Source organism: Pholcus phalangioides, unplaced genomic scaffold, assembly GCF_987345545.1.
Source record: "Pholcus phalangioides strain wild (caught in Gottingen) unplaced genomic scaffold, Ppha-v1.0 ptg000015l_1, whole genome shotgun sequence".
NCBI lineage: Eukaryota > Metazoa > Arthropoda > Arachnida > Araneae > Pholcidae > Pholcus > Pholcus phalangioides.
This window is the reverse complement of record NW_028301608.1, coordinates 64,403,604-64,430,580: the sequence shown is the minus strand read 5'-3', so window position 1 is coordinate 64,430,580 and position 26,977 is coordinate 64,403,604. Positions and strand designations below refer to the sequence as shown.

The 26,977-nt window shown below is 35.9% G+C and overlaps 1 protein-coding gene across 2 annotated transcripts; it reads left to right on the top strand.

Annotated features, from left to right (window-relative positions):
• The first annotated feature begins 20,161 nt into the window (after nt 1-20,161).
• Nucleotides 20,162-25,549, top strand: LOC149076507 (ras-related protein Rab-13-like). 2 transcript variants are annotated; one of them, XM_089244082.1, is made up of 6 exons: nt 20,162-20,310; nt 21,322-21,372; nt 21,616-21,739; nt 21,930-22,045; nt 24,169-24,293; nt 25,086-25,549. In XM_089244082.1, exons 1-6 carry the CDS (start codon nt 20,268-20,270, stop codon nt 25,275-25,277), a joined length of 651 nt encoding a protein of 216 aa, XP_089100208.1. In that variant the 5' UTR covers nt 20,162-20,267; the 3' UTR covers nt 25,278-25,549. The 2 variants fall into 2 exon arrangements, with proteins under 2 accessions (XP_089100208.1, XP_089100207.1); XM_089244081.1 differs by having other exon boundaries at nt 21,921-22,045.
• The last annotated feature ends 1,428 nt before the right edge of the window (nt 25,550-26,977 follow it).

Below are 26,977 nucleotides of genomic sequence, written 5' to 3'. Positions count from 1 at the left end.
CTGAAATCTATTGGCATAATAGCGGGATCTCGTCGCTGTTTTGTAATATTCCTAATCGTTTGTTAGCAATATGCAATTTTTTAATCACTTCTAATCTTTTTGTACAAATTTTCCATTTAAAAATAAAAAATGAAAATGTGATTGTAATCATTTTAAAGGAAAACACTTGAAAAAATAAGATTAGAAGGATAGTCTTAGTTCTGTTTTTGGTAACTGCAAGCACCATATAATTATATAGCATGCTATATTATGTGCCACCGTGTTTCGCCACTTTGAATGTTCCCGTCTAAAGATATTTTTCCTCCAAACATGAAAGCGTGTCTTTCATCATGATATAATTATCAATCTAAACCGATGGTTTCTTCTTTCGTTCTTTACGTATTTTCTGGAAACGTAAAACGCTGGCGCATCCTCAGAAACGCACAACACATGCGAGTCCACCTTAAAGCCCTACCAAATAGACATCTGGGAGGAATTCATTCGTTTTCACGAAGCATAAGAAAATGACTACTACTGAACTATACATGCGACTCGTCCTTATTCCTCTGCGGAACTTCTAACGAATTGGTACTTGGAATGTGTATGTATGTGTAGTGAACCTGACGTGAACTTTGTTTCTGTGTAATGCTTGTTGTGTGTATATTGCTCCCATCTGCCATCAATTTTTCTAACTATGAGTGAAGGGTAATGATTGAATAATTGTATCATATTGTAGGCCAGTTGCTGTCTGCGGTGAGACATTTTAACTGAGATCGGCTCGCATTCGCGCCTCGAAGTTGGAAACCACAGAGAACCGACCACCACTATGGTGATATGGTGACGGTGGGGTTCGAACCCGGGTCTTCGTGATGCGAGTCCGTCACTGTGACCACTCTACCACCATAGCGGCGTAGGAAAATGACTAGATGGAATCACGTTATATTAAATTTTTATATGTAACTTCGTTTATTCCTTTCATCTGGAAACAATTTTCGGTTACGGCCGTGGTTCCCACAGGCGGATACGGGAAAAAGCGGAGTGGCGGACCCCTCCTCAATTCCCCCAAAATTTTGTATTAGATGGCGAGAGGGGGTGGAGGTGGAAAATCTCCTCATTCACTTTACATCCACTCCCTCCCCCACCACGTTCGAAGAGGTTGTATCCACTTATGAGAAGTTCCTCTAGCAATTCGTTGAGAATGCACACGCCTAGAAATACGAATTAGTCCTGCGTTTGCTCACAGATAGACAGTGGATGTTACAAACATCTAGAAATGCGTGAGAGATGTGCGTAATCAAGTAAATGCCAGGAAGCTTACATACTCCAAGAAAGTCTAGGACGTCTGCGTACAAAAAAGAAATGCATAGGAGTTGTACGTAACCAAAGAAGAGTGCTAGAAAATTTGCACGCTCCACTAAATGCTGGGAAGATAACGTAATCGAAGAAATACGTGGGAAGATTGCGTACTCGAAGAAATGTATTGTACATGTGCATATTGTGCCACGCAGTGCCGTCTTAATTCGTGGGCCACCTGGGCATGGCCAAATGGGCTTCAAACTGGGAATAATGACATAGGCGGAGATAGATCTTCGACGTTGAGGAGGGGCTCCACACCCCCGTATTTCCTCTCATGCCTAATGATAATGAGATCTGGTCACAATTTTCAAGAGTAGTTACGCTCGTGTGAATTGGTGAGCGGTACTTTTTTGGAGGAGGCGGGGAGGGGGGGAGTCAGGGGTCCTAAAAAATTCAGGTAAATTGTCCTAGAAAATTACTCGCCCGGAGGCCTATGACGCTGTTAAGACCATCCGCGAGTGTCATTACTCAACATCGTAAATGAAAAACAAAAAAGGAAAAACACTGAATTAACTCCAATTCTTTTAACGGTTTCTTCGAATTCAGAATCAGAGCAGATAGACAGGATGAAATCAGGGATTTAGCATCTTATATGTGATGTTATCAACTTGTGACTAAGGATCCCAATTGGGTTGGTTACCAAATCTTATTTCAAAACATTACAATCGACTTTACAAAGATACTTTACTACATCGTCCTCCAACCTATTTCTACTTTCGACAATTTTACGGATTGGCGAGAGAAATAACTTGCGAACTGGCGAAAAAATAAATTATAGAGCAAGAAAAAAAAGTTTTCAATGCAGTGCAATACTTTACTGTACTTATATACTTGACTACATATCTTCACCGATAGCTGGCAGTATATTTTTGGAAATCTGCACCCCCTTCCCCAAAATATCCGACTACGAGCCGCCACTGATATTATACTCTTATATTGTTATGCAGGGTGTTCTGTTGGTGGACCGACGAACTCAGAGGGTTGTTAGTAGGCATCAAGAGGAACAAAAATTGCAATGGAACATGGTGCCGCAAACCACGTTGAGAGGGTGAAAATCGTGAAAAACGTATGCAGGCTTTGAGTGCAGAAGAGACGAAAAGTGGATGTCAGTTGATCGCTGAATGCGTTCGTGGGTTCGCTCACCATATTTGACGTAAGCAGCTTCGCGGAACGCATACGCTGCGGTAGGATCACGCGCTGCGGACGACGTAAATTAGCGCTATTGCGGTAGTAAGCACGTGTGGCAGTTGTCTGTTTCAATGAATATCGTGATGGCTGACTAGACGAACGAGGAATACCCTGATATGCATCTGATTTACGGTCAAGAAGATGGCAATGCCGTTTATGCAACACCTGTGGACACACCGGAGGATCTCATTGCGCGGATTGTCGTCGCTGCGGCAGACATCAAAAGCATACCTGGTATCTTCGATCGTGTTCCTGAATCGTTCTTACGTTGTTGTAAACTATACAATGACGTCAGCGGCTGCCATTTCCACCAACTCTTGTTATAATTAATCAAATAAATCTTTTTGTAGTTATTTCACTTTTTGTCGCTCCATCGTGACGTCGAAACCTGCATGCGATTTTCACCCCCTCTCAACGTGGTTTGCGACACCATGTTCCGTTGCAATTTTCTTTCCTCTTGATGTCTACTAATAACCCTCTGGGTTTGTCGGTCCATTAGCAGAACACCCTTTATTTAGAAATATTAGGTGTATTAGGTAATATTTGCGAGAAACTGCGTTGAGCAGGAACCTCTGCTGTAAACTATCAAATAGAAACAAAACTGTCTGTGATGGCTCTTGAAGTCAGTGGTTGTTTTAAAACCGACAGTTATGTATATATAGCATGACAATGAACCGGCTGTAAGATGTGATACCAGTGTAGATTTTAAGCGCCACAATATTTTTATGTTTGCTGCAGAATTTCAGCAATCTTTTGAGCGTCGAATACGAATATAGTTGAACTTGAAGCTAACTGAGAGTAGGACGTTTGGTGATGAGCAACGCATGTTCACGATATCTACAGACAAAATGTTCGGAAGCCCGTATTCTATTCCCTGATTAAATAATTTAGTAGAGGGTGGTCAGGCCTGGCCATTTATCGTTGGCGACAAAATAATGACGTTAGCAAACATCCTAACTTAAATACCACGGGAAAAAAATACTTGAAGCGGAATAGCAAATATTGAAAAGAAAAGCCCCCCCCCCTTTTCATTGGATTTTTTGTGATATGAATATTAATTTCAAGAAATAACCATTTTTTTTTCATTTCATCGCTTTTTCTCTTCCTTTTTTATTGTGTAAAAAGGGCAAAAATATGTGGATATTCAAACGATGGAACAGATGCGTCACGCTAGGAAAATACAAACACCTAGCATAATTAAGTTTTTTTACGTTTCTGCCTACCGCAAATGATCCTATTCGGTTCACGCGGATTTATTAGTGCAGATTATATAATAAAAAAAATTCCCTTTTCCAAGTTGAGGGGTGGGGCTATTTAATGTCTGCTTTGCCCAAGGCCATGGTCCTCACATCCTGGAGCAGGGCTCCCTAGGCTGGGATCTTTCACGGGCCCCTATATGATGAATTTATAACGTGAAAAATACTGAGAAGCGTCCCTATTCCTGGGCCCCAGGGCTGGAGATCTGTCAGCCCCACCCTCCTGGGGGTCATGCCCAGGGCCCGTGCAAAAGTTGGTTCCTGAGCTGTATACCCCGAGCAGGGCCGCAACTAGATATTTCGTCATCCGGGGCAAGCCGCCATTTTGGCACCCCTTGATCCCCTTGATCTAGAAGAAACAGTTAAAAGGTGAATTCGGCGCCCCCTTCTGGTTCAGCGCCCGGGGCACCAGACCCACCTGCCCCTCCCTAGTTGCGGCCATGGCCCCCACATCCTGGATCAGGGCCCCCAGGCTGGGACCTTTTACGGCCCCCCCCCCGGTCAGGCTTTCCACGGGTCCTTCTATAGTTGATTTATAGCGTGAAAAAGCAAAAAATTATGAGAATTGTCTCGGGTCTCAGCCCTGTCAGCCCCGCCCATGTGGGGGCTGTGGTTGCGGCCCTGAGATCCCAGCCGTAGGCATATATATATAATATATTCGTGTTCCCCCAGATGTTCAAGTCTATCTCCGTCTATGCTGGTGACCCATGTCCACCCACAATTACGGGTCTGACAGAGCTCAGGATGATTCTTTTAACTTTTTTATATTTTTTACAGAACAAATTTATTGTGGGGGATTGGACGCCAAAGATCCCACCTGAAGCATGAGGGGTAACCTATACATTTTTTGTGTAAGTTATCATAAATGTAATAAATCCGGTGATTATGGATAATCATGCCCCACAGCCTGAAGCAAAGCGCCTAGGCTGGGATATTTTGTGGGCCCGCAGACCATACTTTTCTTGGGCCCTTCAACAGTGAATTTGTAGCATGAAGGGAAATGATTGTCCCGGGCCCTACCTAACCTTGCGGGCCATGGCGACAATTATATATTGCATATCATCGTGGCCTTCCCCCGGAACTTGTCTATGTATGCCTTACACGGGTGGAACAGTGTCATCTTAACACAAACTCACCCGAGCCTGGCGGGATCGTCTTCAAATTTTCTTTAGTATACATGTAAATTCATAGGCAGACCATAAATGTGCTGCCATCTACCGGTGAAAATTAGTCAAGTATTTTACAATAGAAAAGTATTGCATTGCATTAATATTTTTTATTTTTTTCAAAAAATTCTTTTGCTTGATGAACTCTCAAAATTTCCCACTTGGCCAAATTTTGGCAATTTTTCCCACGAATATGGGAAATTTCCCATTGTTACCATCACTGATAAAGAATGACACGACGTGGAAAGAGAAACTATAGTCCGTTTCAGGTTAACTTTGCAGTGAAGAGGAAGCTACGAGGGAACCGCATCACTCGTTGTTATGGCAACGAAAGCCTCTTAACCTATGTATCGATGCGCGGCCTCGGTAAGGTATGGCTGATTCTCGCCAATCTCGCAGAAAAAAATATTTTTTACGTGTAACGTAATGCTTGTAGAAAAAATTGCAATCAGTTAGTAACAAAAAATTAGCTAATGAAAAAAAAAATCATTGTCGATACTTTCAGAAATTAAAGGGCGGTTTTTGAAATCATTTTTTTTTTTATTGAAAAGTATCTTAGTAACTCCTATTAACCCGGTTTTCACGTTTGAATTTGGGAATAGCCCCAAATAATAATAATAAAAATGATAAGGCAAAATTTAGAATTCTTTTACTCACTTTTCTTGCCGAAATTTCCGTCGCTCACCCACCGCATATACGTCGATGCCACTTATTATCACTACAGTTTTAGTCATTTTTCACAGATTCCCATTCTATGGAATCCTCACTTGAAGTTGAAGAACTATAGGATTCTCTATTACTTATTAATTGTTGTTGCTCCAACATGTGTTCCATCAGGCCACCTGCAATCCAAAATTCCTCTTCTTTTTCAATAACGTGTTTTATGCATTATTGCCAAAAAGAACGGAGAACGTTTTAGCGTGTCTATCTCTGGTGAAAAGCAAGATACAACTGTCACAGAAGAAAAAAATACACTGCAAGCCTAAACCATTGTGGGTCTCTCTCTCTCTTGCTTATTTATATTTATCTGGAGAGACACTGAAGGGTCATCTGGAGGAACAGCCTCTGCTCTGGGGGAGGAAGTTGGTGTGGGTGAAAAAGAGACATTACTTATGTCAACACCCTCCGCTATCGGCTATTGGAATTCAGAAACCACCCCTATCCTACGAACACGGCAAGAAATAGATATAAAAAAAGGGGGGGGCCTGGAACCGTAACCTACACCCATAAAGAGAGCCTCTCACAACGGTATCGGCGCTGTCGTGAAAGAGGGACACTTCCTGTAATCTATGAGTGAATATCTGAATTCGTTGGAGGTTATTTTCGCGAGAAAAAAAAACCTGATTGAATATTCGTCTGGGTGTGTAGGCCTATAATTACATGCAAAACTGAATGAAAAATTGTATCGGAAAAAATTCAACAAAATGACGATATAATATATATATATACATATATATAACTGAGCAATCAAAAAAAAAAAAAAAAGCACGATAGTAATATTGGCGGGGAAAATTTCTTGGAAATCGCGCCAAAATGTTCTTGAGCTCGCCATGGATTTTTGATAATGGTAACCAATATTTTTCTAATTTAAAAATTTTAAACGAATATACATTGGTTCAAAACGGTATTTTTTCAGTATCTTTTTCAAAATCATAAAAAAATTTGAAATATTCTGTATAAATGATCATCATAAACCTCCGATGTATGGGAACTATATTTTGCGGCGAAGGAATACACTCTCTACCTTTCTCTCCACTGCAAAGTTAACCTGAAACAAACTATAGCAAAGCAAAGGGGAAGTAGCCAAACAGATAGCGCTCCGGCAACCTTCGTTTCGCCCAATCAGGGCGCAGAATCTCGACTCTCGATCATTTTGTCTGTAGATATGGTGAACTTGCATGAGGCAACCCATTCAGATATGCAGTTTTTTTAGTTATCGGTAGATGGCAGTAGGAATTTTAGTATAACAATAACATAATATTCTCCACTTACTATAGACGAGAGGAAGAGCTTCGCACTGTGAGCATTGCTGCTACCTATCAAATAAAAGCGACACCATCTGTTATAATTCTCAAGTGAAATTGGTGTGGGGGTATGCAAGTACCCAATATATGGCATGATAAGCATTTTTTTAATATTTTTTTATACTTCATATTGGTGTGAATTGAATGTTTCAAAATACTTGTTAATATGTTTATCGCGTTTAAAAGGACTGATTTCGTGGCAAACGTAAAATGCGTAGAAACTAGTATTTTAGCACATCAAATTTACATAGTATGCAGAATGAAAATAAAAATTTTATTGTATCAAAATATATTCGTTACTTTTCATGCACACCGGTTTGAAACTAACAACTAACTCAACTTTAGGAATTATTATAGATAGTTTTTTTTTTTTTTTTTTGGATTTATTTGATAGGTGGCAGTAGAAATCCCATAATTTCGGGATCGATATTTTTGTGCGGTTGAGATAAATATTGATTGCATTCTATTTTTTAAGCAATATTTATAAGCATGTCTCTTCTACACTAAAATATCAAAACGGGAAAACGAATAGAATTCGAACTCTTTTATCAATTTTCAAGGCAACATAATTTTTCCTTCTATCACTGTCAAATCTTGACACAAATGGACTTCACTCACACATCACTGCTCTTACGTTGTCAAGAAAGCCGATCAAGCTAGAGGAGCCCTTAACAAAATATGCTGCATTTGAAACTCTGCCCTGTTGATCCACAAAAAATCGATGTCGATCATTAGTCAAACTTATTATTTACAAAATGGTCATCCGATTTACCCTCTTATATGCCTGCCGGGCAAAAAGCAAAAAAGTCCGTAGAAACTTTAAAAATGAATAAAAATCCTGAAAAATCCTGAAAAATATCCTGAAAAATAACCGGAATAAAAAACGGTTTGCAGGGTTAGCATCGCTAGGTCACGGGAATTGTTTTAAGACAGGAAACAACTAACTCAAAAACAGCCGATAGCTGGCACTGGTGCGAGCGACTTCGGTGGAAATATGCAAATGAGACGGTTATAGGAACTTGCGCTCCTAATCCACAATCAGTTTACCGTTGTAAACCGTGTTAGTGGATGTGCTGCACTCTGCCATTGCTGGATTTGTGAACGGATGCAATGTGTTATCCCCTGAGATGGTGGTCATGTGGAACACATACTTCTGTAATAAACTATTTGGAGGCATTCTGTTCGTTACTCGCGTATCTTTTCTTTTACTTGTGTACGTCAGTACCACCTATCGGCTTTTTCTTAGTTAATTTTTCTTCCTGTCTTAAAAATTTCCGTGACCAAGCGATGCTAATCTTGTACACCTCTTTTTGTAATTTTTAAAGTTTCTACGGACTTTTTGCCCACCCTGTATTATGTATGAGCATTTTTGTAGTCTCATCCCCCCCCCCAATATATAATTTAAGGTTCACGGTTCCGTTTTTTTAGCAGTCATGCATCCGCTGTGTTCTTTGTAATTAAACATTTATATTTATAATGTGTCGCTTCAGCGTTTTTTCCGTGTTATAAAGCGCTGCATTGATTTCCATTCGATTCCCCTTCTTGGGTTTTTAATAATGACACGGCTGTGAACAATATATATTTTTTTCACATAAATAAAAATTTCAAAAGCATTCCTCTCGCCCCGTGATAATGTAGCTGTCAAATCATGTAGGGGCAAAAATTTAAGAATTCGCCGAAATATTTTTCATACACGTGCCGGTCCACGGACCAGTGGTTGAAGAGCACTGCTTTATTGAACAAAATTGGTTTTACAGTTATCGTCTAGTCTTTGTTGAGATTTCATTTTCAGGGCCCACTTCAATAATTATCTCTTCGTTTATATAAAAACATTTTCTTGGACTTGAGACATCCTTGAAACTAAAGTAAGGGGAAATCGAAATCGGAAACGATGGGTCGCGGATAAATAATCGTAACATTGAGCAAGGAATATTTCTATAGCTTTCCGATTTGATGACGCTGGTTAATCAGAATTGATAAACAGCGGGATCCATTCATGAAACCATTTTCTTTTGTAAATAAAGTGTAGAGATCAATGTTGACGTTTCTTTTATTATTAATCGAAGACGATCTGGCCTTCTAAGGCAAAGTAGAATCGCACACTAATATCATCAAAACAAAATAAATAAATAAGCGTGAACTACGATTCAGCAACATCCAGGGTTTTAAATATTTTCCTTCAGATCTGGACCATCAAGATCCTGAGTATAAAATGAATTACGTAGTGTTTTCAAAAACAGTAGACTTTTCGGATTATCAGACATTCATGGAAAAAGAGGAATATTCGATAATCGAGATCACCGGATGACCGAGAGAAAATAGTACCAGTGACATTTTTCAAGTGACTAAACGTTAAACTACGATAAATAAAATACATCACAACAGCGAATCCGGTTCACAACAAACCTCCCGAAAGAACAAACGAAATATTTTGGTCCAGTCCCTATAAGATGTTGTCTAATTCAATCGCATATGGTTTACCAAATTTTCGGTCCTTTTAAGTTCGTATAATGGGATTTGAATGTAAAAAAAATCTATCTGTCTATATATGGCGGTTTAATGAATCCATTTACAGTCCTGTTATAAAAAATTTTTGGTTTCAGGGCCTTCTTAACGATTTCGGTGACCTGAGCTGGGATGAAATTGTATAAATTTATTATTAAATCCACAGCAATGCTGAAAAATATCTGTACAAAAATATGAACACCCGAAACAAAAATTAACGGAGGTTCATAATTGAAGAGAATTCGAAATCAATAAAACAAACATATAAATCCAGAATTACTGAAAAAAAAGTTCAGAATGAAAGATATATGTTATTGAGAATGAATGAAAGAAATTATATACCAGAAAGAATAGAAATACAGAGTGCATAAAAAAAAACTCAGAGTTTGTGAAAGCTTTCAATAATTTAGAGACGAGAATAGAGGAAACTCGGTGTAAAACAGCGTTAAATGTAAAATATTATCACAAAAAATGAGTAACTTTGCCTGGTTTTAATTTATACAAAAATTGCCACGTTTTTAAGACAAATAAATTCAACTGGTCGAACGGTCGACCAGTTGAATTTATTTGTCTTAAAAACGTGGCAATTTTTATATAAATTAAATGTAAAACATTGTGTTTGATTCGAAGCCCTGGCTCACGACACGCTGGTCAACCCGTTAAAATAATATTGACTGGCTTTCACAAATTTTAAAATCGAAGTGTTTATACTGGGTGCATACTTCTTATACGAACTACCGCTGCTGAAGAATCCAGTTGCAAAGTTGTTGTCTCTTCTGATGCCAAAACAAAATTCCGCGTTTCCAAGTGCAATATTAACTGAGACATTCGACTTCGAGAATAGAGGAAAGTTGGTGTAAAACAGCGTTAAATATGCGTAAAACATTCGTGATTTTGGGCATACGGAGACTGTACAGAAAATTTTCTTTTAATAAAACCTTTTTATTTTCATAACCATGTAACTCCTTGTAACATGAATCACACATCTAAGTACTAAACGTTATTTGGAAACGTTTTCTAATTGGAGGTATGTCTCTAGAATAAACAGTTTCCCAGTAAAATGTCATACCTCACCTTTTGCTATGCACTCTGTATATGTATATAAAAAGTTGAATGAATAAAGGGACAAATGAAGGAAGAAAAGAATGTGCGTGCGTGCGATAAAATGAAGAATAAAAAGAAAGACTTATACAAGCGGTTTTTGGCCTATTAGGCCATGGTCTAAGGCATTTTCTTCCTGACGTTTCTCCTACATCTGTGACAGGCATCTTCTGAGGTTAAACGGACGTAGGTTTCTGTAATAAGCGAAACCTTTCTTGCTTATCGCAGAAACCTACGTTTGTTTAACCTCAGAAGATGCCTGAAACAGATGTAGGAGAAATGGCAAGAAAAAAATGCCTTAAACCATGGCCTAATAGCCCGAAAACCGCTTGTAGGTCTTTGAACGTCGGTCATGAAAGCCTCAGACAATAAAAGACAAAGATGAAAAAAAAAAGTAATCAATATAAGCATTTTTTAAATTCGAATAACTGGGTCGCAAAGTTGATACTAATTGTTGACTTCGTGTCACTTCTAAAAAAGGTCAAGAAGAACTGGTGTACAACTGCCCCTCATTAAATACATCTTGAGATAAGTAACCATCTAGTGGCAGATTTTTAGACTGGTGTATTAAAGGTGAAAATAAAAATGAGTTTGTTTTTTTACCAAAAATCTTGAAAAATTCAGGTTATTACAAAGTAACGTTCAGTTTTGTAGTTTATGACTGTTGCCATATCATTTCATTAAAAATGTTTCCGATATTCTGTAAATGATTTTCAAATGAAACTTTTCAATCGATAGCATTTTCAGTTAATTTATTTTTAATTAAAACTAGAATTTGTAATCTTACAGCCGGTTTTTAAAAGCTATTGCTTTTCAAACTGATCAAGAAACATTTTGGTCCTTCACATCACGCCTTTTAAAACACGATAAAAAGAAATTGTATTTAAGTCACTAAAGAAAGTTATAATTGTCTGCTGAAATGAGTAGAGGAAACATTTGGTGTAATCTGTCTTTCATCTTTATTGATAGCGGAAATTTGAAGATTTTTAAGCATTTTCATTATCGAGATACAACGTACGTGATTTCCTACAGACAATTTCTGAAGCACCAATAAACTTTTGAACACTGATTGTGGAGGAGGAAGGAACTTATATCATTATAAGTGGTCTGCATATTAACAACCAATTCAAACACATTTTTCTTTCTCGGACTCCATCAGCCATATTAAGAATATTTTCCTCTATTTTCTTTCAAATAAGTAAATGGCCTTGGAATAAATTTCTTATCTACGTGCCGAAGTAAAAGTCTTATTCTTGACATACTATAACAATAACGCTTTTGGGGACAAATTTGGGCTAAAATGCTATTCTTGTGCAAAAAAACAGTCACGTTTTTCTCATTAGTACGAACTTCAGTCCTATAACGGGAAAAACTCTAGGAAATAGATACATGAAAGAGATATACCGTTAGTGATGCCTGATAGTGAAACAACTTTTTGTTTCTTTTCTCCTGTATACCTTATTAAGATAAAAAATCTAGCACATTTGAATTTTCAGAACTGTATTGTAACAAAGGAATTAAAATTTCCTAGAAGCTTTAGTTTTTTCGACATGAAATGCTTTGGCTGAAAGTGTATTTTTAAGGATTTTAATCACAAAATTCATTATATTTATAATACAGTCTAATCAGTTGTAACGACACCCCGGCTGTAACATTCATAATTGGCTTTTCCGGCTGATTGCCATGGAGAATAATGTCGATGAACCTTGTGTAAAACTTCGATGAACACGAAACGACCTTGGATATAACGACAAATTTTTTGTCACTTTGCTTCAGTTTCCCGAAGAAAATCCTATAAAATGTCCCCTTCTTGAACGAATATAGCCAAAATACAGTGATTCTTAACCGGGGGTGAGAGACGGAAAAAAATTATAACATGCTGACTAATTATTAAGAAAAATTGATATGATAATAAAAATTGAGCTTTTCGATTATTAAAAAAGAATGAATAATACAGGGTGCATACGTAACTGGGGTATGACATTTTGCTGGCGAGCCGTTGGTCCTAGATGCATACTTCCAGTTAGAACAAGTATCCAAACAACGTGCAGATAACTGATACATAGTGCAAGGGGTTGTATAGTTATTCAAATAAAAATGTTTACTTTTTACACGGACACCCTGTGTTTAAGAAGGTTGATGAGATAAAGACTGAATTAGGACTTACAGCACTCCATGTATATTGTTGTACCGGCTGGAATCGACGAGTGAAGAACAATTGAATCTTTTTCTCGAATTTTGAAAAATGTTAAAAGTAACCTTTTTAGTTTAGTTTTCGAATTTATTTTAAAAAAAAGCCAAAATTATCAAATATAGTATTAACAGAAGCCGAACAAGGCAATTAAATAATAGGTAAAATTATTTCTTTCAATTGATTAATATACTATATAGAATATCAGTGTAATTGATTACAGGAAAAAATTGTTTCCAACAGTTTGTCCTTTTTGGAGTTCAGACATTTTCTCGAATTCCTAGAAAAACATTGGGTGAGTCGTTCTGAAATTTTGGTCATATATACTCTATATAAGTACTCACCATTTTTAGTGAAAATTTAATCGCGAGTGAATTTACGGGACATGAAAAAATATATGTTTTTGATCAACCCTGTATCACAGAAAGTTGCAAATGACTTGTAACTTTCACAAAATCTTGTATTGACTTAGTGCAATACGTGTGTATATTTACGTGAGAATAGCTCGTATAGTCACGAAAATATAAATGTTTTCTATAAAAATTCCAGTTATCATGGCAAGATATTTGCTTTGCAACATGGGGAGTTTCCAACCAATTTTTATGAAATTTATCAAAAATATATCGCTGTAAATGGGACTTACTGTGTAGAAATTTAAAATGTGGCAAGTCATTTTTGAATGAGATATGAGTATTTTCAGTAAATGTTCATTAATTGTGCATGCGCAAGAAATATAAATTTTATTTTTTTCATAATTTGATTGCCAGGGTATAGTGCAACTTATATAAAATTCCAACTGATTGTCATAAGAATTCAGAAAGATATATGTGATTTTGTAAGGTGTGATTTCGAAATTTGCTGAAAATAACGATTTTCCTCGCTTATACTCAGTATAATAACGCTGAAGCTTATAATATTTCCAGCTTACATGATTATTTGCTGTTATTCAATTTTTAACATCCTACATGCGTATTATACTGAACCAATTCTCTTACATAGTATCAAACAAGTGTATCCGCTCTTTCGCATTATGCTGTGGGGTTACTTTCGAAATAATCAAATAACAGAAAATAATCGCATGACAATTTGTGGAAAATCCCTTATTATTCAGGTGCTTTCAGCAAGTTTCGAAAAAAAAATTACAGCTCACAATATATCACGTACATCTTTCTCAATTTTCGGGATATTCAGCTGGAATTTTTCTACAAACTGCACCATATATGTGACAATTTATGAGAAATAAAATTGATATTTCTTGCGCATGTGCAATTAATAATAATTTACTGAAAATACTCATATCTGATTGAATGATAATTTGTCACAGTAAAAATTTCTATATGGTATATCTCATGCATAGGCGTCAGATATTTCTGCAAATTTCGTAACAACAGTATAAAACAATGCGATGAAAATTGGAATTTTTACAGAAAACATCTATATTTTCTTGAATATGCGTGCTATTGTACAAAAATATTACAATGTTGTATTGAAGTTACAAGGCATTTGCAGCTTTTTCTGATACGGAGTTGATCAAAAACATTTTTTTTCTTATTTAATTTTTTGTCAGTCCCCCCTCAATTTTCACTGGAAGTGATAAGTACCTACATAGGGTATATATGATTGAAATTTTTCAGAACGATTCACCCAGTGCTTTTCTAGAAATTCGAGAATATTTTTAAACTCCTCAAAAAGAACACAGTTTTGGATACAGTTTAAATCGTATTGATATGGGGGAAAAAAGGTTAAGAACCACTGCGTTATCTTATTGAGTAATTTCGACGATTTTTCTTCGAATGTAAATCGCCAATTATGCAATAGGCTTTCATTTTCTGTCTCGTGGCACGACTCATGAAAATCACTGTGATTTCTTATTATGTTTGGTGTGACGCATTTTTTTCGTTTATATATGTCTTCTCTCAGGTGCCATTATAGATACGAATGGGAAAATCGTGTAATAATGGAAAAGAAATATCTATTGTTTATTTTTTAGTATTTTAGGTTTCCCTTCTCATTTGAGCATTTAGTTTCTATTACTTGACCATAATTTCTTTTTAATAGGTTTTTCCTTATTTTGTGAAATATATATTATGTCTGCTAACGAGACTTTCTGGGTCGGTGCATGTGACATTTAGTTTCAAGAGGAAAAATATATATCTGGTGCTGATGATGACGTACTGTTTATTCATCTGATGGGAAATTTGCGTTTTTTGTCGTTATGTGAAGTGATGTAGCAATTGGTTTCCTACAAATAGGGTAAAAAACTATGACATTTTTCAAACCTTTATCTGATAAGTACGCCCTGTCTATATATCATAATACTACAATCAAATTCGGTTTCAACGGCATCAAAGATTTCACGAAATTTTGTCATTACAACCGAGGGGTCGTTATACAAGAGGTTGACGTTTTCAAGAGTTATTGAGTATTTTATATAAGTCTAATGAGATGCAATCAAATATTATACAGGGAATTATTTCATTATGATTAGGATGAATCGAATTTTCATTATGATTTTAATCGCTGATTATTGCGTCTATAATCATTACACGTGTAGAATCACTAAGGATTAGTGGTTGCACAGTAAGTCTATTGCGAGCAGTTGAATATGACAAACTTGCGAGACCAGTAGTGGAATTTTTGGAATTAATTTTTTTTCATGTGAGTGTATAGTATTTGAGTGCATAGTATTTATAATTTTTCCATTCCCTTTAAATAGTCTAAACCCGTGTTCTCCAACCTTTCAACACTTGTGGACCGGCGAAATTAATTAAAAAATTTCGTGGACCGGCATTAGTGGGAGAAATAATTTGTTTACCTGTGGGAGAAAAAAATTCATGGGAGGAAGATTTCCAGTGCTGCTACCTATTGAATAAAAACGAAACTATCTATTATAATTCTGGAAATAAAATCGGCTATTGGTTTGAACCCGTTATGCAGCATCAAAATTAACAATATATATGCTATGATAGCATATATATTTTTATTTCCATGCTGTATATCGGTTTAACTTTTATTCACCATAATAGTGGTTGATAGGTTTTTATGTTTGTCGCAGAACTTCAGCTATTATTTTATTGTTACATCCTGTTGTGTATTATTAAATAAAAATTATTTTTTTTCTTTTGGTAGTGAAAATATAAATATACAGTACTTGAAACTAACAAGCTTTTAGATACATATTTTTTTTTCATTTCTTGTAGATGGCAGCAGTGGTTCCAGAGTAATACAAATACAACGCCACAACAGGCAAAATGCCCAACGAGGTGGCTGAGAAAAAGATGCCCATAAAAATATGGATGTCTCATATTTCAAAAATACAGCAATCCAATTAAAAATGCAATTAACAAAAATTATAATCAATATATACACGTGATAAATATCATACAATGCTCATATAGAATACTTATGGTTGTCTTATTCTAAGTATGGATAGCTTCTCGATTTACCCCAACATGTTTATCGTATTTCTTTTTAAACGTGTCAATTGTGTTACAATTTACTACCTCCGGGGGTAAGCTATTCCATTTATTAACAACCCTATTGGAGAAAAATTCCCTGCGAAACCATAACTTTGCATTGTCCCTGACCAATCGATACTGTTGTCCCCTTGTAAAAGCAGTCGATTGGCGGTGTACTAAAAGTTCATGGTCCATCCTATCCATCCCTTGAAAATTTTGAACACTTCGATCATATCTCCTCGAAACCTGTGTTCACCATACACCTGCGTAATAATGATATGTTTTTCGTTCTGGTGTATACCAGAGAAGAAGCTATGATCACTGCTGCCACCTGTCAAAAAAACACAATCTCCTATTAATACTGGAATTAAAATTGTTTCTTCGTTTGGAACCAGTGTGAAGAATGAAAATAAACAGTATACAGATACAATTACAAAGGCTACAACAGGCAAATTGCCGAACGAGGTGGCTGAAAAAGATGCCTATGACCGAAATACAGCAACCTAATATAAAAGCTTATGTTACTAAAGAAAAACTAAGAATTAATACTAATATAATACAATATTATTGTTGCAGTGGAACCTCCCCGTTAACGGGTTTCTGATCCGCGGTCCCATGGAATAAGGCTTTAATATATTTCACTCCCCATTAGCGGATCCTCTCGATAGCGGATAGTAAAATCAGGCAAACTAATTTTTTTTTCCACAAACTCTAATTTATTAATTTTTCGTCATAAACCTAGAGTTTATCATATTCAGCTAAGATTATGTTTAATCCTAAGCTCGTGTTAGTAAATATGATAAATCGTCAATTAATTACTTAAATGAACATGATTATGTTTAGGATGGTGAATTCGAATGGTAACGTTGGCTTTGTATATTGGTACGTGTAAGACTGATAATGTTTCTATGAATGTTTTTTCTTCTTTGCACTTATTTTAATTTAATTTTTATTGAAAAATATGTGTAGTGTAAGTATTACGTGTACGGGTAAGAATAAGTAATTGATTTCATGAAGAGAAGAAAGGTTATAAGTTTTTCCATATTTATCAGACTTTCTAACTTTATTTGGTAATTATGCATAATCGCCATTAAAAGAGATGAATGTAGTGGAATTGAACTTTCTTTATATATCAGGCGATTGATGATTATGCATAACTGCCAGTGTATCACTTTCAGAGTAACATTTACATTTTAACATTCAAATGCATAGGAACCAATTGCGAGCGAAGCCGAACGTCGTATATATATGTGTGAACGTCGCATAAACGAGGCTTCATTGTATATCGCACCTCCCCATTAGCGGATACTCCCCGTAATCGAACAAAAATTTTGGGAAAGCATAATTAAGGCTTCAAGCATGGTGTGAAGTCCAGCTGTGAAGTGACAGATGATTTTGCTATAAGATATGTTATTTTTTCATCCCGAAATATACTGAGAAATTGAATTTTCTGGATGTTATGCCGAAATTACTATTTTGAAAGAAAAGTGATTTGTCTCCTCCGGGAATCGAACTCGGGTCCCCTTACATACCGGGCAAGTGCGCAAGTTATCGCACTTACCCTGTATGCAAATTAAATTTCTCAAATGATTTTGCTATTTCAAGACAGTTCATAAGTTTGTGCAACCATGTTTAATAATCTTGGGAAACTGTAAAAGTAATTTTATTTCAGTACAACCAAAGAAGACAACAGATAGGATAGATCGAACTACCAAAATGAAAGCAGAGATCCTCGAAATGCCCACTAGGCGAAAAAGCTGATGAATTTAATTCCAAACACTAACGGAACTTGTGTATATCACTTGTAAAGTGTTGGCTGAATATTATGGGCTTGTTTAAATGTCTTGCAAATGGAAAAAAAAAGTCATTACTTAATTACAGAAGGGAAAGGGAGAGAAAGAATTATATGGAAATCTCCCCATTGACAAGAGAAACAATCCAAGGTACAAACAAATACAAATACAAATACAAATACAACGCCACAACAGGCAAATTGCCCAACGAGGTGGCTGACTTAAGAACATCATGGATCCCCGAGCCCCTACCTACTACTGCTACACCACACATGCAACCCCCCCCCCGCGTAACCCCCCCCCCCAACGAATCGGTACATGCGGGAATGTGCGTGTACGTGTAGTGCAACCTGACGTAAAGTTTGTTTCTGTGTAATGCTTGTTATGTGTAGTGCTGTCATCTGCCCCCAGTTTTTCTAACTATGAGTGAAGTGTTATGGTTGAATGATTTACCGTTGTAGGACTGTTGCTCTCTGTGGCGAGACTTTTTAACGGGGAGATCGGCTCGCATTTGCGCCTTGAAGTTGGGAACCACAGAAAACCAACTTCAGCCGACCACCACTGTGGGGTTCGAACCCGGATCCTCGCATCACGAGTCCGGCACTATAACCACTCGACCACCACAGTGGCAAACATATATAGGTGATACATAACACACATATGAGGCATTACAGGTTCTTATAGGTTATTATTAAGGTATTATAGGTTCTTATAGGTTATTATTAAGGTATTATAGGTTCTTAAAGGTTATTATTAAGGTATTATAGGTTCTTATAGGTTATTATTAAGCTATAGGTTCTTACTGTTAAACAGGAAAGCGGAAGTGGGAACGATTCTCTGCTAAAGATATCGGTCCTCTTTACCTTCTGAAAAAAACACAAGGAAAAGTTTAGTTACGAAAATGTATTTCCTAACCCCATGTCGTCCTTCACGACTCAACACATGCCGCTATTACTGATACTCCACCAAGAAAATGACCGTAAATACAGCTCAAAAGTTATTAGACATTATTTGAAAGGCAACAAAGTAAGAGTTTTATGGGTGGTAAGTCGGAGCCATAACTTGAATACCATCAAGCATTTATTGGTTGAGTTCGATAGACGAGTCGGAGCCAGAAATTATGTAAATTCGATGGTTTTTATAATTGTGTGAAAAAAGAATGAAAAAAAAAATCTCCACTGCCCATGGGACAAACTTATTGGATTCATAACAAGTAGTTACACAATTCAAAGCTGTTTTCCCAATGAAGAGTTGATTCATTCTACTTTATTATAATTTCCATGACATGACAGATTTGACTCTTTCTTAGTTGTTTGCATTCTTGTTTGTTTGTGTCTAAAGACTTTTGACCCACCGTAAAAGTGATTAATTTTTTTTTCTGATTTTCAAAAGTGTAGATAAACTATTTTTTGGCGATAAATAACTTCTAATGAGATTCAGTGTTTGTCTTTCATGAGATTCATTCTCTTCAGTAAGAATTCATATGTTAAATTCACAGCCAGATTTATTGTTGTCAAAAGACTTTCCAGTCTTTTGTACAGACTACTGTACATATTTCCTACTAATTTTTGTACCCTACTATAAAGCATACCAGAAAGTGCGTTGAGCTGGGATCCCCGCTGTCATTCTATCTAGCAAAAACAAACCCTTTTGTTATAATTATTCAAGTAAGATATATCGTTAGCTCTAAACGGGTGTGCGGCATGAAAATAAATACATTGTTATGATATCGGAAACTGCTAACACCCTGTACGAATTGCATTCAAAGATTACGATTATACTGATTTCAGGCATATCTTTGTCAAACTTTTTGAAAGGGTAGGTTCTCTTCTTTTAATAATGGGCATAGGCGTAGACGCTCGGGACTCGAAAAGGGTTGAAGATTCCCTTCCCCTCCCCCTCCCCGAGCTACAGGATGCTCCCAGTAGGCCAAATTGAATCATGGTCAACTTGTATATCTCAAGTAAAAAGAGAAACACGTTGCATGCTTACCTTTTCCCCTCTTTTTGGTGTATTATCTTGGTCGATATGTCTCCAGTCGTATATCTCTCTATCTTCATTTTTATTATTATTATTATTTTACGAAAGCTCATTCTATTCGCACAGCATGCTCCGTCTTATCTATTTATTCCGCTTATGACAAAGGCAATCACTGCATTACGTCTTTTATTTATCTGGGCACAAAGGCCTGTGAACACCTCGGACATATATGCGTCTTGTGCATTTTTCTATATGTGAACCGAAGATAACATGTCGAGAGAAGAGTTCAAGGTAGTGCTGGTCGGGGACAGTGGTGAGTTTTATCTTATTTGTATGTGTCTTTATTGAGTAAAATAATGTGAAAAGTTAGTAACATATCCAGAAGATAATTTTCACGCTTTAACAATAATCAATGAATTTTCTTGACTAATTTACGCCCACATAAGCAATTATTGTGAAATTTCGATGTTCAGAATTTCAAGATTTACCTGAAAAATATATCTATGGTGTTGTAATTTTGGTTTTTTTTTTAATGAATAGAGTATTTGACTAATTTTTTGTCTGATATAATTAATAATTTTATTAACTTTTTCTTAACCATTTCTCTCTCAATGGAATGCACGGTGGTTCGAAAGTCCTGATGTGATTTGGAAAAAAGTTATTGGAGATGAAGAAAAATGGTTTGAAGCATTTGAAATAAAAATATTCAAAGTATTTTTCTTTTTTAATTACTTCAAAAGTTATACATGACCATCTTTAATGACGTGGACGATGTGAAAGCCTACATAGAATTTCCTGTCATGTTATTTGTAACATGGGTGTTACAAATAATGAAAGTAAAGATAAAGTAAAATGAATGAAAATAAAAAATATTTAAAACCTTCTCTTTTAGATGCTTTAAGCCGTTTGTCTCTATCTTCGATATATTTTTTTCTATATTTTTTGCTCAACAAAGATAAGAAACTATAAAAAATATTATATACAACGTTTTTTTTTTTTTTTTTTCACGTCCATTCTTTGTTACACCCATGTTATAAATAATATGGGCAAGAAATGCTATTTAGTCTTGACTTCCTCCATGTCGCTAAGGGTGCGCATGTAAACATTTTGTAGTAGATAAGAAAAAACAAACTGGAAAACCTGCTCTTTCAAATGCTCTAAACCATTAATAGTTGTATAATTTGTCTCTATCTTTAATAGCTTCTTTGTAACGTTTTTTTTTTTTCATATCAGGTCAGGACTTCTGGACCACCCTGTATTTTGAAATCGAATTTTTTTTAAAGTATTGTATATTCATGTGTTTTTTGGTTCTTCCTCATTATAGGTGTTGGCAAAACAAGTCTCGTCATTCGATATACGGAATGCAAATTTCTAAGTTAGTTTGAACTTCCGCTTTTGTTCTCTATGTATAACTTGATTGATTAATAATTCTTCACGCGTTCATATTTGTAACGCACATATGTATACCACTTATTGCGTTGGAAATGTTCGTCTGTATAAATTTTGTTCATGAAATTCCATATTTATGGAACAATGACAGACAGTGAGACAGATTTTATTTCGAATTCTATTGCACAGTTGCTTGTATCCAAAATATAATTTTACTTGACAATTTCAGATGTCCACGACAGCACTCTCGGGGTAGATTGTAAAAAAGCTCATCTAGATGTGAACGGAACGCCGGTGGAACTTCGCATTTGGGACACAGCGGGACAGGAAAGGTTCAAAAATATTGTAAACCGGTAAAATTGGATTTCCCTGATCTATAACAAAAAACGACGTTTTCGATTTTTCCACGTTCAAACGAATTTTCAACATAATTGCGGAATAAAATCGAAGTGCCATTGGAATTTAAATGTTTGAAATTTTGAATGTAGCCCTATCATCTCGGTATTATATCATTGAATGACGATTGAATTGTAGGTTTTACAGGTCGGCAGATGGTGCTCTCTTAGTGTATGATGTTACTAATAAATCATCTTTCGACAATGCGTCATGGTGGCTTAAAGATCTCAGGAACCATTGCTCAAACATACCTATTGTATTAGGTAGGTTCAGCTTTTTTAAAATTTTTTTTGTGTTTTGCTTGCATATATAAATTATTGAATCTCAATACTTCTCATGGATTATGCAGGGTGATTTTCAAGAGGTCCCTACCTATAGTCATTAAAGAATACAGTAAAGATATAACAGATTAACAGATTGACAATTTGTGTATATTTTCCTTCAACAATCTAGAATAGTCTTTACTTGCAAATGACGATGAGAAAAGATCTACTTGAGCATCCAAGAGCACTTGAATGTGTGAAGCACTAAGAACTGTGGAATATATATATATATATTTTTTTTTTCAGTCATTCAATGTGTCTTCATAAGGGTTTAAACCTTTCGGCATCGGCTTACAGCGTGTTTGACTTGTCACATGCGAAGTTTACTCCTATACAAGGCAAAACGCCCTTCAATAGGTCCCAAAGAAAGAAGTTAACTATTTAAAATAGACAATTTTTCTTATTATATCAGTAGGCAACGTTTCGCATCTTTGAAGGTGAAGGTGAGTATTTATTAATTTTCAATCTATTATCTCCACACAGGGTTCCCATATCCTTGAACTGCATTTCAAGGATGGGATGTTTCTCTGGCTCCTCTCACGTAAATTTCCAGTAAAAAATTTTAAAAAAATTCACCCTGAGCTCCAAGATTGGAGCTCCGTCAGCTTCCCTCATGGGGGGGGGGGGATGATGGACACACGTCTCTAATAAAAAAATTTTGTAGACAAAAGTTTAAGGTCTCTCAAGAAGAATTGCTTTTTATTTCATTATATAAAGTCATTATATATTTATTTCATTATATAGTCATAGCATTTTCAAATATATATTTATTAAAAAAACATTCATACCACAAATACGACCAATAATTTAACCCTCCCATCGAAAACAGTGTTCTTCGACCGTTGCCCCGTAGGAATTTCCTGCATATGTGCACGGAGCATTCCTCAAAACTACTGAATTAATTGGGCGCTGCATTGTTACTGGGCATTAAAGATCCTTTGAAATTTCTATTCGTGTGAAACGTGACAATACAGCAAACGGTATACAGCGGTCCAAAAAATCTACGACGGTATGCAACATGAAAGTAAAAAAGTTGGTGCTGTATATCTCATTCATGTATCCATTTTCATACTGCACACTGGTTCAAAACTAACCAACCAGTTTTACTTATAATTACAATCTACTGCCATTAACGAGTTTTGTTGGAAATGAAGAAGCCATCTATCGGTAGTCGCCTCGAGTTCGTTAGGGGAAAAACATCTTGTCTATTACATCTGCCATATATAAAAATATATATATGGCATCAAAAAACAGTCTACGATCGTTATAACGAATTCACGTTATACCCATTGCTGTTTTTATAGAATGCCTATCATATATGTTTTACTTCCGAAATAACAATCCTTACAATATAACTTCCGTTTTCGACGGGACAAAGGAGATCGTTATATCGAGCATCGACTGTATGATGTCGTATATTTTTATATGTAAGCACCGAAATGAGCAATATGTGATATTATCCCGCATTGTTCATTTCGATACTGCATATCGGTTTTAAACCAACAACCGATTTTACTTTCTTAATAATAACATATAGTTTTGTTTATATTCGCTAGGTGGCAGCACGAGTTCCAACTAAAAACTGTTTGTGTTTGTTTCTCGAACGTGTTATACATAATACAGCACACATATATGTCAGAATGTTAGGAAATATTCCTCCTATTATTTTAAAGGATTATTTATAAGTATTTCTAGTTTGCGGGTTCGCAAATTATTTCTCCCATTCATGCCGGTCCGCCGAAATCGCTCAGTTGATTCCACCGGTCCGCAAGTATTAAAATATTGAAGAACACTGATCTAAAATGAACAATACTCTGAATTTTACTTTCCAAAATACAACTAAAAGTTTAATAATGTACAGTATATGTGTTGAAAAAATTATATAAAAGCAATGTTTTCCGCCTTCCATTCTAACGTGTGTTTCGACAATGTTCGTTTGAAGAGCTGTCTATTCAAATACTTTCATTCGAGTCCACATGATTTGCTTTAAGATTGTAATGATACATGTACTTTAGAATTCATACAAGAATAATGATTTTAAATGTTAAAATATCCATCACTAGTTGGAAACAAAGCCGAAGAAACCAAGAAGACAGAAGTTCTAGAAGAATTAGCCCAGGACTTCGCCGATGAGCATCATCTGGTTCTGTACAAAACCAGTGCGAAAGATAACATGAATGTCGAGCAGGTAAATGATACACACAATTCATTATGCGCATCTGAAAATCCCATTGTTACCCTTAAAGATATTTTAAGGCTGAAAACAATTATGGGAAATGTAGTTTCTATTTGATTGTTATACATTAGAATTGATAAAATTCATTTTAATTCTTATAGTTGATACCTTATTCATTTTTTCCCCCATCGCGGATTATTTTTCGCGTATCCCTGAATGGCCAACACCTTCTACGACAGGAGGCCACCGTGTGAAGCTCGTGATGTCACTACCAAACCACACATGCACCTCGTCCATATTCCTCTGCAAAACTTCTAACGAATTGGAACGTGCGTGAACGTGATGTGAACCTAACGGGAAGCTCGTTTCTGTGTAATGCTTGTTATGTGTAGTACTGCCATCTGCCATCAATTTTTCTAACTATGACTGAAGTGTGATGATTGAATGCTCGTAATATCACTAAAGAAGTTCATCTCATCTATAGCCTTTGAATATAGCAGACCGTCGTATGCGCCATCTTTACTCTTTTTTGTAGTATATCCAATGACTATAAGTGAGATGACCTTCTTCAGTGACGTCACGAGCTTCGTGTGAAGGCCTTCTCATATAGATGGTGTTGGAATGGCCCATCGCGTTATCCTAAGGGTTTGCGTACCACTATTTGGGAACTTCTGCTTCATACTGGCAAATGAACAAAGTTTCCGCATCATTTCCAAGAAGATTCAGTCGAGATAACGTACCAAATGTAATTGATGCAAGTCAATATTTGAAATGAAATAATGCATGGTATGGATTTAATTGCAGGTGTTTCGAAATCTTACGTCTGTTATGTTAGCTGAGAGAGAATCCGGGATGACAGACAACGAGGGGGCGTATCTCTGGCCTGAAGGCACGGATTTCTCTAACCTACGCGGCAACATTAAATTGGAAAGACAACACAAAAAGTCATCTTGCTGCAGTTATTTGGATCAAAAGCAAACGGGATATGTTGTATGATTTGATCTTGCTAATAAGCGAATGAAGCGCGAAATCAAACGACGCTTCTTTCCAAAGACGACGACTCATTGCTCAGAAAGTGTCATTGAATCCTGAAGCCATCTGATCGGTCTACGAAAGCTCCGTGTTTATGTGACTGGAACTCTAGACAATTACGGTATTCATCAGAAAACTGATTCCTATTCGCCTACATAACATGCTGTCATGCATTCGTAGCTTTCTTGTACATAAAATCCATTGATGCCAAAATTAAATTTCATTTATTGTTCCAATTGCGATTTCCAAAATGCTTCATTGCATTTAGTAGTTTGATTTCCTTTTAATACAACGGTTACCTATTTGTGATAATAGCTTATAATACTCGTGAATAGAATTACTAGCCGTCCTTTATATGGAGGAGTGCCTGCATTTCAAGGAAATATCAAAAGAGAGGCCTCGGGGCATTTTTTCGTCTCTGTTCTCTCTCTCATCACGATTTAGATAAAATAATTCCTGAATTATTATTAATTTCTTAGAGAAATTCATTTTTATGCTGTTAATGTTATTTATCATTGAAAAAAAAGAAGTAAAATAATTAAAACGAATAACCTCAGTTCAAGAAGAGCAGTGAAATTTTAATTACTGTTGTGAAACCATTCTGTTGAAGACAAGCAAATTTTACAGGATTTTTTTACTGAACGGGAATTTGCTTGTGAGTTATGTGCTGCCATCTATACTATATTTATACTATTTATGTCCCATAGTCTTAAAATCTTTCAAATGCACAAGAAAATGTTTCAATTTTTCTTGACCGTTATTCAAAAAAAAAAAACACTTCAAAAATATTTTTAATGAACTTTTTTTATGATTTCACTTACATTAACAAAATTTTAAATTAACAATTTGAGAGAGAAATTTATAATACTATGAGTTTTCTTTAAAAGTAAAATATACGTTTGCTATGCGTAGCTGCATGTAGCTAACTCTATTAAAGTATTGGAGCGGTCGATGCCACGCATTATACCCACGGATAACGTTATAGTTCGGGTACTGTTGTCACTTTTACGGACTAATATGGGAAAGATTCGTTTTAAATTATAGGGACTTCGGATAATGTTATCTCTTTACCGTCGAAATATTTTTTGCGTATTCTGATGCTTAGGTTTGTACCTTTTTTGCCCTGTGTATGTTATTATTTGGAGGCAAGATTATGTAGGAAGCGAGAAGGCGTGTTATCCCTCCTTTGTTGATAAACAAAGCCGTAATTGGTCGCTGTAATCCATGTGCATGTGGAACTGCTTTTGCAATGGTCTTTTCTCTGGTGAATAATAATAAATCCGTGACGAAAAATAAATCCCTTTCCTTCAGTTCTTGACCAGTTCTCAGATCAGTTTCTTTCAGTTGACGAGATTCAAATTGCTTTTTCAAGAAAACTATAAAACGTATGAAATGTACATAAAAAACTTTACGCGATATACTACCTACAAGAGATATTTTCATTCTAACGCCCCACAATGACCGATGAAAAAAAAAGAAAAATTTGGTGTGTGAAGAATAAAAAGAAAAATTAATGCCGGATTTATGTCGTTAAAGAAAGGAAAAATTAGTCCCGCTTTAGAATTTAAAAAAAAAACCGAAAGATTAAACATTTTGTAGCCAATTATGAGGGAGAGAGAAACAGTTTTCCCGTTTTACCATACGTTGTATAGAGAGAGAATATA